Source organism: Erpetoichthys calabaricus, chromosome 18 (assembly GCF_900747795.2).
Source record: "Erpetoichthys calabaricus chromosome 18, fErpCal1.3, whole genome shotgun sequence".
Taxonomy (NCBI): Eukaryota; Metazoa; Chordata; class Cladistia; order Polypteriformes; family Polypteridae; genus Erpetoichthys; species Erpetoichthys calabaricus.
In genome coordinates this window covers 50,294,194-50,309,518 of record NC_041411.2, presented here as the reverse complement: position 1 = coordinate 50,309,518, position 15,325 = coordinate 50,294,194, and the positions used below count along the sequence as shown (strand labels likewise).

The window sequence follows — 15,325 nt, the reverse complement described above, 5'->3', positions numbered from 1 at the left end:
AGCAAAAGGGGATTGAGGGCTCCAAAATGACCATAAAGCAGGCCAGGAAGCTTCTCTGGCCAGCACAGAAGAGATTTCACTTCAAACCAGCTTGGCCCTGACTACTTCCTGCTGGCTTCTTGCCTAGCAGGCCCAAAGTGGGAAACTGGCTTTGCAAGTTCAAAGTAATGAGAAATCAAGAAAAATGATACCTTTTATTGGTAACTAGCAAAATACCCGCGCTTCGCAGCGGAGAAGTAGTGTGTTAAAGAGGTTATGAAAAAGTAATGGAAACATTTTAAAAATAACGTAACATGATTGTCAATGTAATTGTGTTGTCATTGTTATGAGTGTTGCTGTCATATATATATACATATACACATATACACACACATATACACACATATACAGATATATTATATATACATATACACATATATTTTTTATATATAGATTTTTTATATATATATATATATATATATATATATATATATATATATATATATATATATATATATATATATACATATATATATATATATATATACACACATACATACATACATACATACATACATACATACATACACACACATAGATGCACTTACAATAACATACAAATCAATATAAACAACATTAACATCATTATCATATGAGAATATGAAGTAATATATAAGAAGCACATTTCATATAAATATAAATTATTAAACAGTAAAATCTTCTTCTATAATTTGCTACCGTGGCTTTTCGTTGGTCTGTCCAGGATTTTAAATCAGCTGTAGCTTGCAAACCGTTTCACCTATTGACTTGAAATCTGGTACACATATAATACGTCACGTCTGCTATCCGCTTTATGGGTGATGATTGTATTATTCTTTTTATGTTTATTTTATTTTAGAATCAACTCCTATCTGCGCACACCAGGGCGGCCGTGGGCAGATGCGTATGGTGTATTCACTCCATGTTATCGTGCATTGCGCTGTCACTGGTATTTTGATAAAAGAATTTGAACAATATATAAGAAGCGTATAAATTATTAAACAGTAAAACATTAACATTTAAGAAGTAAAGTTACATTGAGTACTACTGCAGTGCCTTCGGGTATACCTTATTTTTTGTTTGCCCATTACATGCTTAAATGTATACATTTTTTGGTGTACCTACCCGAGAACACACGACATATAACCGAGCGTGGGAGAAGCATGGATTTTAAACACGCGTTGAGTTCATCTGCTGGTCTCCCTCGTGGCATAACTGGTAATGTTTGAGTAAAATGTACAGCGAGTAAAACGACATTACCTCCTTTTTTTTTTTTACGATCTCTGAGATCTTGCTTTTTTCGGTTCAAGGCTTCATAAGCTCTTTTATGTGCCATGGTGTACTTAATAAGTACTCATCTTTGAATGTTGCAAGACTTTCGCCTTGTATGTAGATCGGGGTAATTACATTCATTGCATTCCTAGTCTGAATCACAATCTGATTGTATGGGTGCTTACCTGGCACTGTAGGGTTGCCACCCGTCCTTTAAAATACGGAATCGTGCCGCGTTTGAGAATGAAATTGCGAGTCCCGTTTTGAATCAATACTGGACGGGATTTATCCCGTATTTTTTTTATCATTTTTTTTTTAAAGCAGCGTGTCATGCAAATCATCCCACACGCATTTTATGAAGATGCCTCCTTTCCTACTTTTGATTGGGTAATACTTGATGTCATCGTTAGTTTGATTGGTCTTTTTAACTGTCCAGTGAGGAGGGCGTGTCTTTTAAGTAGAGTCTGCAAAGTGTTGGCACTGAGATGTGGCGTGATCGCCATAGTTGAAGCCCCTAACGTTGCGGTCAGCAAGTCGGCTAACATCCACCATGTGCCGTCTTTCAGTTGCGAGAAGCAGATCATAGAATGGTTGAAACTGTTGCCCCTAACGTTGCGCCACGACGTGTGGTTCGTTTATACCTCGTGTGTTCTCATTAAACTTTTATCTCGCGAATATGTTAGTGCAATCCGCAGCGGGAGCGTTTCTATAAACTTAATTTAAACTTACGTTTTACACCGTGCTTTGTTTCCCTTATGAACATGCTTGTATGCTTCACTCGCTCCGTTCTCAATTGTTTAATTAATTTTTTGCTGTTCACTGTTTCCGGCTCTTCCTCCATTTCCCCCTACTTCGTTCTTTTATCTCGCGAATATGTTATTGCAATCCTTAACGGGAGCGTTTCAATAAACTGATTGAAAATAGTTTTGCATTTACCTTTTTAGTAAAAGGCGAGCTTTTAAGCCTGAGAAATCACCCCGTAAATGCACACGTTTAATTGCACATGTGTTAATATGTATGGTTACACAGTATTAAAAGACAGTGAACAACGTCAGTTACCTTTGTTCCCGCGTTTGATAAAAGGTGAGCTTTTAAGCCTGAGAAATCACCCCGTAAATGCACACGTTTAATTGCACGTGTTAATATGTATGCTCACACAGTATTAAAAGACAGTCAAAAATTAACGTCATTTACCTTCGTTCCCGCGTGTGTCTCGTGCTGTAAATCTCTTCCTTGTTTTTAGTTCACGTGATTATGTAGGAGGCGTGATGACGCGATACGTGACTCCGCCTCCTCCATTACAGTGTATAGACAAAAAATATGTTCCAGTTATGACCATTACGCTTTGAATTTCGAAATGAAACCTGCCTAACTTTTGTAAGTAAGCTGTAAGGAATGGGCCTGCCAAATTTCAGCCTTCCACCTACACGGGAAGTTGGAGAATTAGTGATGAGTCAGTCAGTCAGTGAGTGAGTGAGTCAGTCAGTCAGTCAGTGAGGACTTTGCCTTTTATTATTATAGATTAATTTGATTACAATATGTTATATCTCAGGCCCCTTCTTCAAGTAAGATGTAAAGTAACTTCTCATTACATTCATAATGGCTAACACGGTACAACAGCCTGTTACTCCAAGTTCAAATTACAGATAAGATCCCACAGTATAACATAAAAATGTCACAAAGGAGAGGAAAAACATAAAATGTGTGACTTGTATAGAGACAAGGTTTCACTACAATCTTTATAAATAAAGGTTTATATTAAAAAATGAAATCGAAAACAAAACTGATTAGTATTTGCCTTAAAGACAATCTACAGCAAACAAGTACAAATATTTGATCCAGTAGCCTTAATCTCAACAAAGAAGCAAAAATTCAAATACTAGAAGGAAAATGCAATGCTCGTCTTAAACTCCAAAGCAACCTTAATGTTCCACTGTTGAGTCCCACTGTCCTGACTCAATTTATAAATAGAAGGAGGACTGTAAGGGAGAAGACAAAAAAATGCTTGAATTTGCCTGCTTGTTACGATAGGACATCATGACTTCATCTGTACCAGCACACTTTAGAAATGAGATCATATATATAAAACATTTAACTTTGTTCTGTAAAAACTAGTTTACATATTCTGTAAACCAAATATTTAGAGAAAACTTTTAACAATTAACTGTTTTGGGGCTGTTAGATTTTAATTAATGGCAGGGGGGTATTGTTATTTGTTATTTGCTCATTTGTGGAATTGAAATGTCTACCAACTACTATATATAAATGAACCTAAGTGATAACAGGAGTGCTTCTCTTAAGGCTAATCAGACTAGACATAGTGAACATTCACCAGTTGGTGTAAATAAAGGATATCTTTGCATTTCTTTTATTACAACGCCTAGACATGTTTTTTATTTACTAAGTATTTTCTGAAGTTTGGTGCCAAATAACTTCAGGGCATCTCCATATTTCGCTGCGAATACCTGTGTTGTTCCTGGGTTGGGAATCTCCCATCGTTGAGTCAGATTGCTAAAGAAGAATCTTCCTCGCTGCTGTAGGAGTTCCTAGCGAGGCTGGTGCAGTTCAGGCTGAATATATGGATATTTCAGGAACTGTTCATGAGTGTTTATTAAGAATTTATTTTGTGCTTTGTGGATTTCATAGCTGTATCCCAGTGCTACAGATAGGGCTATGAAAAAAGCATGTCTATATAAGAAAATATCAGAAAATAAAACGAGATATAAGAGAACTCTACGTGAGACCTCTTGTCTGCCTAAAAAGAAAGCTTTTGCTGTCCCAGGGATTCACTGGGACACACCGGAGACTGCAGATGAGTATGAATAGCGGCTCCTCCCTACATGGCACCTGGGTCGTGAAATTGACCTTGAGTGTGACCAGATTTTGGGTTGCCATCTGGGGAAGTCACCTCTCCCTGTCTATTTCTGTACCTAAAGTACATGACCATGATCCTTCTCCGCCTCTTTATATATACTTTGGAAGGAATTACTGGTACTTAACAAAGGGACTCACTGGTTAGTAGGCGTAATTGTCTGGGGGAGTTCCCCAGATCTCACTCTGGGTTTGGCAAGAGATCTCAGTAGAAAGCATGTGGAAAACATTCCACTTCAGAGTGCACAGAATTTTGGACTGCTGTATTTTACTTTTCTCTGAGATCCTGTATCTCACATTCACCTTTATCTTGGAACTGCTAAACTTCGTTGTCATCTTGCAATGCTGGAACTTGCCGTGTCTTGGTAATGTTATGTCTGCTTTTACATACATTTTTTTTTCTTCATTTCATCCATGTTCCAGTTTCCATTTCATATATATTCTGTCAAGAGACAATTAGTAGTGCACTGAGGCCAGCTAAAGAAGAAAAAAAAACTAGCAGAACAAAAAATAAGAACTAGTAAGAAAAAGAATAGGGCTTAAATTAAAAAGGTAATATTTGTAAAAGGACTACAAGCTTTGTCTTCGGAGTTAATATTATGCTGAGTCATCATTATAGTGAATTCTGTTAAGAAAACAGTCAGATGTGCCAACTACCTTTAGGGGGAGATAATAAAATAGATAAATGGGATAAAATCTATAAAATGTAACCTAGCAATTTATGCAATTGGGAAGATGTTGAAAAGTTTAACTGTAATAGTGCTTGTGAAACCAGAATGTGCAGAGGCTGATCTGAAACAAAGGGAGTTAGTAAAATGGGTAGTTTAAAAAAAAATCTTGCATAAGACTTATTTTATACTCTCAAATTAGTAGTAAATGGAAAATGTGAGCTAATGATGGCTTTAACACGTGAAAGGAAAAAACTTAATTGTGACATGAAAGGAATAAACAGCAAGAGCAGTGAAGAAGATGGGAAAAAAGAGTTAAACAGATTATTAATGATTCAATGAACAGGCAGCAGTCCTTTCCCAGTGTTGCACTGACTTTGCCAATGGAAGAGAATAATTGGAGGTAACAACAGTTAAGTATTTTGGTATGCCAGTCAGTCAGTCAGTCAGTCATTTTCCAACCCGCTATATCCTAACACAGGGTCACGCTGGAGCCAATCCTAGCCAGCACAGGGCACAAGGCAGGAACAAATCCTGGGCAGGGCGCCAGCCCACCACAAGATACACTCACACACACACACGCACACACACATGCACACGCACACACACACCCACACACACTCACAGACCAAACACACACTAGATACAATTTAGGATCACCAATGCACCTAACCTTCATGTCTTTGGACTGTGGGAGGAAACCGGAGCACCCGGAGGAAACCCACACAGACACGGAGAACATGCCAACTCCACGCAGGGAGATCTCCTTACTGCGAGGCAGCAGCGCTACCACTGCACCACCATGCCGCTCATTTTGGTATGGTTTCCATAATAAAATATAGCATCTATCTTAGAAAATATAAAAGGGTTAATAAGTGTCAGAAACCTGTTCAAGCATATCAAGAAATTAGATAGAGGGCAAGTAAACAACATAGACAAGAATGTACCAGGAGGATGGTAGATGTAATACACCAAATGTACTAGGAGATGATCAAGAGCTCAGCAGATGTCCTGTAAACAACAAGACTGGACAGCTGTCACATACACAGAGATTTCAAGGATAATGGCTGATCCTAAAAGATATAGAATGAACAAGAGTGTAGTAGAATAGACTTTTATTTAGATATGTTACTTGGGATGCAAACCAATAAACCAAACAGAGTAAATGTCTGCATTAATCAGCACTGTTATACAAATTCATATAAAATAGACACCTGCCCTTATTTTTTGACAATTTTGTAATAGACTGCTGTGATGAATGCTCCCTCTTCTGCATTTGCTCAAGAGAAAATTAAAGACGCAAGAAATAGGTTTCCACCTGCCTGGTTTCTGAATCAAAAACGTTTTATCAGACTTGTCCTAGTAGAGGATAAGTTTCTTTCTTTAATTAAAAAAGTGGGAATAAATGGTCTCTCAGAGGCCAGAGAAGAAGGTAATACACTGTTTTATTTAAACAAAATTTGCACCACTTCAGCACACAATGTAGGGGACTTTCAAAAATATCTAAACGTTCTGAACACATGCCACCCATTAATAAAAAAAAAAATATGTCACTGAAAGAACACAGGTAGATTACCTAAATACAATGACATATAATGTGCCAATAACTCAAGCATACAGTCTAAGTATGAAGCTGAACTTTAATGACACATGCTCACTACTAAACAATGAAGTATCCATCCCAAGCACACATTTTTGGGCCTAGTAAAATCAAAATTCATAATATTTTCTAGGATCTGCATATAAAGACAAGACTTTAAGGAGGCCACTTTTCAAAAAGGAGTACCACATTTTACAATAGACGATCTTGTGCTGCTACAGATTACAGATGTAGAAGCAAATCAAAACTGGTTGAGAGCAGACAGAAGACAGAATGAAAGGAAATTGATAAGAAAAAAATTCCCAATCAATTAAATGAAAAAAGTTTATTGAACCTCCATTTGCAGGATAACCAATGCATTCTTATTTACCCAAAGCCCACCTCAAGATTTAAAGGACATCAATAGAGAAAGAAGTTTCTCTTCCCTAACCTAGCTACAGTGCACCCTAAGACCCATCCTCCAGAAATCCAGTTTCTTGTGAAGAGCACTTACATGGGTATGTGTACCCCTAAATACGGAGAAGCCCATAATGGTTAAAGCTAATTTGGTTTCCTCTATAAAAATATTAAAATGCGCAGAAGTAAAATAATAATAATAAATCCCCCTCAAATACTAAGTAAGTATACAGAGGTATCATTATCTTCAGGCCTGTCCATAGCAAAACCAATACCTTGAAGGAGAGAATGTCTACTTTTGATTTTGACAGTGCAGCAGTGCAGTAATGAGGTGAACAACCAAACCTTCAGCCCTGTACAAACAACAGGGGGTCTTTTAAGAAAAGTCTGTTTTTTTATTTAGTTGCATATTTTAGGTTAATTATTCAAATATCTGAAAACTATTTTCATTGAGCAAAGTGATATTTCTTTTCTGTTAGCTAATATCCACATTTGACTAGTAACACATTTTGGATAACTTGTCAGAATTTCTCTCTACTATGACAGCAAACTTGAACTTAAACTTAATTTGTTATTTTTAAAGCAGATCTTAATGAAAACACTTTGCTGCTCACAGTAGAGTAATTCCTCAATTGTTTTAATATGAACACTCTGCCGCTCTTGTTTTCTCCCAGCCATCAGGGGTGTGGCCATTCACCTTTTATAAGAACCTATATGTGGGCGGAGAGCTGCTGTGAAAGGTAAGAGGGTTGTGAGCAACCTGTTGAACTAAAAGCAGCAGACTTCTTCTGTTTGAAGCGAAATATTTCGGAATTGTGCTGCAAAGCTGATCTCCGCAATTCTGTACTGCAGTCACTGCACAGCTAGTTAATGTGCAGCTGGCATAGATCTTTCACACTTAGTGAGTCCACCAGTGCCTTTACTGAAAAGCACTGACTCTTCTCATATATGTGTTTCTCCTCTTCAGTCTAGTTTACACCTTGTCTGATTCTTTGGTTGAAATGGAGCTTCTCTTCCTGCCGGATACCAGCTTCTCCTCATTTGTGATCGGATTGCTTGCCTTTCTCTTACTGTTGAAAATATTCAGTCAGTCATTGAAAACTTCCCGTCTGCCACCCGGACCTGCACCCCTCCCTCTGGTGGGAAACCTCCTTCAGCTTGATATGAAGAAGCCATCCATGTCATACCTAGAGGTAAGTTATGTGTCAAGCCATGGAAAATGACTAACTTATTCAGTACTGTGTATTGGGGTCATCATAGGATTTTTCTAGGTGCCAGCTGTAACTATACAGCATGCAATAAATGAAAAAATGGAGCAAAGTGGAATCTACCTAAATGTTGTTCAATGAACTGCAAGCTAATACCCAAAGGTATGTAACTGCTTCTCTACTGCCACCATAGGAACAAGCATCATGTGTTTTTAGAAAAGACAACACACAACGGCCCAAGGGACACACTCCTAAATGAAACATAATGCTAATCCTAATAGGCTGAAAAGAATTATGGAGGATAAAATAAACCAGTACAAACCTGCTGCTCATGTTTGAGCTTGTGCTCACAATTTAGGGGTTGGCTTTTCTTTCTCAGGGATTTTGGACTTTTTATGAGTGGCAAGTTTTCATTTTGAGGGTCCAGTTTTGTATTTGTGAGACAGGCTGTTCCTCAAATTGTCCTTCCCAATGTCATTTATTGGCATCACTTAGGTAATCTACTGTCACCAAAGCAGTTTTGAGAAAAAGAGATGATTTGAGTAAAGAAGAAAAATGTTATGCCATATACTATAGAATAAAGTACTAAAGTCTGTGTGTCCAGTGATAAAAGACAAAAGAGGAAGTGCAAGTGTGAGACATGGGCATGGGAGGCACAGAGAGAGTCACCTTCAATGACAGCAAGTATAAAAGTGGACAGGATGTGAGAAAGCCGCTATGAAATAAATGAGAAGCAGGCTTTATGGAAATGTGCTCAAGAGAGGAAGCATTGGTGAAGAAACATTCACACACTTGCAGATACTGAGGAAAGCAGCTGAAAATGCAGGTTTGACAAGAGATAGTAAATATTTTTTTAATTATTCTATTACTTGTTTTTTACCAGTAGCCTGGCTAGTACATATATATTTTACTGACTTCTCCTCTGTGAACTCAATATACAAATTGAATTCTTGCTCCTTACATGCTTTATTTCTCCCATGTACTCTTGTCCATCTCCTCCCTACTCTAACTGACTACCTAGAAGGAACTGCTTCTATTACGGATGACCTGGGAGTAGTTACAGTACCAGTATATTGGACGACTGAAGGACTCCTGGGTTAGGTAGAAGTGCCACGCAACATGGAGGTACCAATGGACCCCGACTTGGCTAACCTGCTGGACTACAGTAACCAGCATGCCTTGCAGGTGTCCATACTGGGACTATGCCAGAGGAACACTGCCATCCATTAAATTGGGGGAGGAACTGCTCTTGCTGAACAGTCTCCCCACGACCATCCATTATTCTTTCACTCTGACTGGGATAGTTAACAGTAGGCCACTCTGACTGGATTATGCCTACATTTCTCACCAACTAAGGAAAAACCTAGTATGTCACATCTTTCAAGTTTTCAGCAAATTGAGAAAATGATGTTGCCCCTATAATTAACGATATCTAAATTTCATTTTCCCTGAGCTTCACGTGTACAATATTGTTTTTTTTCACAAATCAACACCACCTGCCATTTAAATCACACAGTCGCAGCATTTAAATCATGTATCGTAATCCGACATTTTCATTGGTAGGCGGTCTTTCCTCATTGGTCAGTAGATTTGCTAGATTTTTGCCTTGCAGTATGTAGAATACTGTGTACATATTAGCTTCTTCCATTCTGCAATGACTGGCGTTAAAACATTTTGGCCATCACCACTACCTTATAACATAAGAAAAGAGCAAGTAACTCCAAAAACTAAAAAAAATAAATTTTGAAAAAAATGGCAGTTACTAGATTTTTCCATTGCACATGAGATTTATGATGGCCACCCATTATGGTCTTCTGGCCAAGCTTCATCCTTTATCCTAGTCAAGGTGCCTGTACATCCAACAGGGTATCTACAATATATAGTACTAGCAAAATACCCGCGCTTCGCAGCGGAGAAGTAGTGTGTTAAAGAGGTTATGTAAACATATATATACATATATACATTGTTAGAAAAACGACCAAAAGACATCGAGAAGGTTTGGGGCAGCCACCCATTTAATCGATTATGGCTGCAAAAGCTATCAAAAAACAGAGAAATTTTCATTCAACCGAGTCCAAAACAGAACTGACTTCCAGGTAGCAAGATGGCAGCTTTAAAGGCCAGTAGCGGAAGTGATGTCATCCCGACCGGAACCAGAAGTGACGTCAGTGGCTGCCCCAGAGCCGGGTGGGATTTCCCTAGAATGGTCTGCAAAAGATCGAGAGGGAAAATTAGTGCACTCCTAGACTCTTTGTGTAGGGCCATCCTCTGTAAAGGGGCATGGTCCATGACTAGAGTAAACTCCCGACCCAAGAGGTAGTATTTCAACTGTGTGATCGCCCACTTAATCGCAAGAGCCTCCCTCTCCACTGCCGCGTATCTGGTCTCCCGATCCAACAGTTTCCGGCTCAGAAACATGATGGGGTGTTCAGCACCATCGACACTTTGGCTCAGCACTGCCCCTAGGCCTTGTGTCCGAAGCGTCCGTCTGGAGAATAAAAGGCCGTGAAAAATCAGGCGCCTTTAAAACGGGTGCCGACGTCAGGGCCCTTTTTAAGTCACTGAAGGCTGCCTCAGTCATATCAGTCCATACCACAGTGTTAGGAGCCCTCTTCTTTGTCAAATTAGTCAAGGGCACGGCTCTCTCCGAAAAACGTGGTACAAACCGGCGGTAATACCCAGCTAATCCGAGAAATGCCTGGACTTGCCGCTTGGTTCGCGGACGGGGCCATGTCAAAATGGCTTGTATTTTAGAGCACTGTGGCTTCACCGTACCACGACCCACCAGGTAGCCCAAATACTTGGCTTCCTCCAATCCAAAGAAACATTTCTTTGGGTTGATGTGAAGACCGGCTTCTCCCAATGTCCGTAACACGGCTCCAACGTGCTGTAGGTGTTCCTTCCAGGTGCTGGAATAGATGACGACGTCATCCAGGTAGGCAGCACTATACGTGTTATGGGGGCGGAGCACTTTGTCCACCAGACGCTGGAAAGTTGCAGGAGCCCCATGTAACCCGAATGGATGGACACAATACTGCCTGTGCCCACTAGGGGTGCTAAACGCGGTTATACCCTTTGCGGAGTCCGTTAAAGGAACCTGCCAGTTCCCTTTGGTCATGTCAAGTGTGGTCAAGTATTCTGCCTGTCCAAGCCTCTCAAGGAGGTCGTCCACTCGAGGCATGGGATAAGCATCAAATAGTGAGACCTGATTAAGTCGACGGAAGTCATTGCAAAACCTTCAACTTCCGTCGGGCTTAGGAACCAAGACAATTGGGCTGGACCAGGGACTATGACTCTCCTCTATGACTCCTAGATCCAGCATGCGCTTGATTTCCAGTTCCACTTCTGCTTTCTTTGCCTCGGGAAGGCGGTATGGGCGTTCTCGGAATATGACCCCGGGTTCAGTCACAATGTCATGGGCAACCAGAGAAGTCCTTCGGGGGATTTCGTCAACCACCTCCGGGACGGACAAGATAACTATCTCTAGCTCCCGCCTCTGTCGGTTATTTAAATTAGACCTGAAGTTAAGGGTATTACTTTGAGCAAAAAGGGAGCGGGGCTGGCCGGAGGTGGGATCAGGGTCCCTTTCCTTCCACGGTTTCAGCAGGTTCATGTGATATATCCGCTCTCTCGGTCGACGATTGGGTTGTTTCACCAAATAGTTGACGAGCCCCTTTCGCTCTTTAACTTCATATGGCCCTTGCCAGTGGGCAAGTAGCTTAGAGTGGGAGGTGGGAACCAATACCATGACTCGATCCCCTGGCTGGAACTCCCGGAGTGTCGTGCCACGGTCGTAATAGTGGGCCTGTGCTGATTGCGCCTCTTGCATGTGACTTTTTAATATGGGTCGAATCTTCGCAAATCTATCGCGTAACTGCGCGATATATTCCAAAAAATTAGTTGTGGGAAGGGCCTCTCCTTCCCAACCTTCCTTTAGAATGTCCAATATGCCCCGGGGTTGTCGCCCATATAATAATTCAAAGGGTGAGAACCCTGTTGAGGCTTGCGGGACTTCCCGGTAGGCAACGAGTATGAGGGGGAGGAGCTGATCCCAATTCCTCCCATCCCCGCTGACCACCTTGCGAAGCATCTGTTTGAGAGTCTGATTAAATCTCTCTACTAAACCATCGGTTTGAGGATGATACACCGCGGTTCTCAAGTGCTTTATTTTGAGTAACTTGGCCGTTTCCTTGAACGTCTCCGAGGTAAACGGCGTCCCTTGGTCCGTAAGGACTTCTTTAGGGATTCCAACTCGCGCAAAGACCTCCATTAGTGCCCGTGCGATTGCTTTAGAATTAGCTGAGCACAATGGGACAGCTTCTGGATATCGGGTCGCATAATCCACGAGGACTAATATATATTTATGTCCTCGGGCCAAGGGTTCCAGGGGTCCCACTATGTCGACCCCTATCCTTTCAAAGGGAACATCAATTAAGGGGAGGGGAACGAGAGGAGCATGGTCCCTCCTAGGAATTTGCCGCAGCTGACATTCCGGGCACGAAACACAGAAGCGGCGAACCTCCTCGTTAATTCCCGGCCAATAAAAGCGGAGCTTAATACGCTCTAAAGTTTTTTCGGTGCCCAAGTGGCCTCCTAGGAGATGGGCGTGCACTAACTCACAAACTTGCCGCCGGAAAGTTCGTGGAATTAGCAGCAACTTCCGCACTCCCCCCTCGTGTTCACTGACCCGATATAATAAGTCATTTTCTAACACAAAGTGGGGTCCTTGTGGCATTGGCTGATTGGTGCGTTGGCCATTGGCGAGGACTACTACATTCTTCGCAAACTTAAGGGAATCATCATTCCACTGCTCCCTTCTAAATGATGTCGGTGTTTGTCTGAATTGAAAGCTCAGATCTGAGAGAGGGTCCGGTCTGACCTCAAGGGGTGGAGAGTCGTCCCGCTCTGGTGAGGTGCGGACTGATGACGTATTAGTCCGCGACGGGCCGGGAAGCTCTCCGTCCTCCTCGGGGTTTCCCATATCTCTCTCCACCGGCTGCGTACACAGTGTGGAGACAACCTGAGACGGTGTATTCCCATCGGTTACTAGGCCTAATTTTGAATAAGGCGAGATCAGTACTGCACCGCTTTTAATGTCAGACCAGTCCTGCCCGAGAATCACCGCACACGGTGGATTTGGATGTACAGCTACCACGAGTTTTCGTAGTATTCCTCTGTGGCAGATGAAACACCGGGCGGAGTCATAGGCACGGACATCTCCGTGTTCACAGGTAATTCTGGTCTTTGTTTTTAACCACTGTCGCGGTAGTACATATCGGCAATCAACAACAGAAATGTTGCTGCCGGAATCAAATAAGGCTTCTACCTTGTGGCCATTTACTATGACCTCACCTTTATGAGCCAAAGCCAGGGGGTTTGAAAGCGCACACAACCCATCCCTCTCTCTCCACTTACGGTCCGCCTCGCCTCTGAGCGAGGACCGCGCCCGCGGGATCGGGGACTCCGATGCAAACTCCGGTGTATGTCGAGAGGGCAGTGTAAGAGGGACGTAATCTCTACGGCTTCTACTTAAGGACCGTTCAGCCCTCTCAAATTGCGAGGCCGCCCTAGATGTTTCTATGAGCTCAATGAGCTCGTTTATGTTTGCAAATTCACCCCAGACCGGCTGGATGAAATGCTCTGGCAGGCTATTTATGAATAAAAAACAGGCCACTTTTTTCACTAACTGAAAGGGGGGGCGGAGTGCACTAATTTTCCCTCTCGATCTTTTGCAGACCATTCTAGGGAAATCCTTAATCAGGTCTCACTATTTGATGCTTATCCCATGCCTCGAGTGGACGACCTCCTTGAGAGGCTTGGACAGGCAGAATACTTGACCACACTTGACATGACCAAAGGGTACTGGCAGGTTCCTTTAACGGACTCCGCAAAGGGTATAACCGCGTTTAGCACCCCTAGTGGGCACAGGCAGTATCGTGTCCATCCATTCGGGTTACATGGGGCTCCTGCAACTTTCCAGCGTCTGGTGGACAAAGTGCTCCGCCCCCATAACACGTATAGTGCTGCCTACCTGGATGACGTCGTCATCTATTCCAGCACCTGGAAGGAACACCTACAGCACGTTGGAGCCATGTTACGGACATTGGGAGAAGCCGGTCTTCGCATCAACCCAAAGAAATGTTTCTTTGGATTGGAGGAAGCCAAGTATTTGGGCTACCTGGTGGGTCGTGGTACGGTGAAGCCACAGTGCTCTAAAATACAAGCCATTTTGACATGGCCCCCGTCCGCGAACCAAGCGGCAAGTCCAGGCATTTCTCGGATTAGCTGGGTATTACCGCCGGTTTGTACCACGTTTTTTGGAGAGAGCCGTGCCCTTGACTAATTTGACAAAGATGTTGGCTCCTAACACTGTGGTATGGACTGATATGACTGAGGCAGCCTTCAGTGACTTAAAAAGGGCCCTGACGTCGGCACCTGTTTTAAAGGCACCTGATTTTTCACTGTTGGATCGGGGGACCAGATACTCGGCAATGGAGAGGGAGGCTCTTGCGATTAAGTGGGCGATCACACAGTTGAGATACTACCTCTTGGGTCGGGAGTTTACTCTAGTCATGGACCATGCCCCTTTACAGTGGATGGCCCTACACAAGGAGTCTAACCCGCGAGTCACGAGGTGGTTCCTCGATCTGCAACATTACAAGTTTTCGCTCATTCATCAGAAGGGTTCTCTACATGCCAATGCCGATGCTCTCTCCCGCGTTCACGACCTCTCGGTGCAGGACGCCCGACCCAACAGGTCTGGGCTAAGGGGGGGGCCCTGTCACACACGTGTGTTTAGGAGACAGCTAAAGGGCTTAAATACAGGTAGTTCCATGCCAGACCAGGGGGGGGGGGGGGGCGGAGTGCACTAATTTTCCATCTCGATCTTTTGCAGACCATTCTAGGGAAATCCCACCCGGCTCTGGGGCAGCCACTGACGTCACTTCTGGTTCCGTTCGGGATGACATCACTTCCGCTACTGGCCTTTAAAGCTGCCATCTTGCTACCTGGAAGTCAGTTCTGTTTTGGACTCGGTTGAATGAACATGTCTCTGTTTTTTGATAGCTTTTGCAGCCGTAATCGATTAAATGTGTGGCTGCCCCAAATCTTCTCGATGTCTTTTGGTCGTTTTTCTGATAATATATATATATATATATATATATATATAGCCAAATCCACGCACTTCACAGCGGCGAAGTACTGCTTTTAAATTTTTATTAAGAAAAGAAAACCTTTTTAAATTGAGGGAAAATATACCAATAACAATTTGTTAAGGATCTGTTTATTTGTGA

The 15,325-nt window shown here is 42.2% G+C and overlaps 1 protein-coding gene across 3 annotated transcripts in view; it reads left to right on the top strand.

Annotated features, from left to right (window-relative positions):
- The window catches only part of LOC114669199 (cytochrome P450 2M1-like), a 91,511-nt gene that overhangs the window by 19,406 nt on the left and 56,780 nt on the right, over positions 1 to 15,325 (top strand). The window contains exons 1-3 of one of the 3 annotated variants that reach the window (XM_028825375.2): positions 4,380 to 4,526; positions 7,500 to 7,565; positions 7,793 to 8,018. In XM_028825375.2, coding sequence (XP_028681208.1) covers positions 4,504 to 4,526; positions 7,500 to 7,565; positions 7,793 to 8,018 — 315 coding nt within the window. In that variant the 5' untranslated portion in view covers positions 4,380 to 4,503. Of the gene's footprint in view, positions 1 to 4,371; positions 4,527 to 7,499; positions 7,566 to 7,792; positions 8,019 to 15,325 lie in introns of those variants that run through there. The other 2 variants (XM_028825377.2, XM_028825378.2) reach the window with 2 other exon arrangements.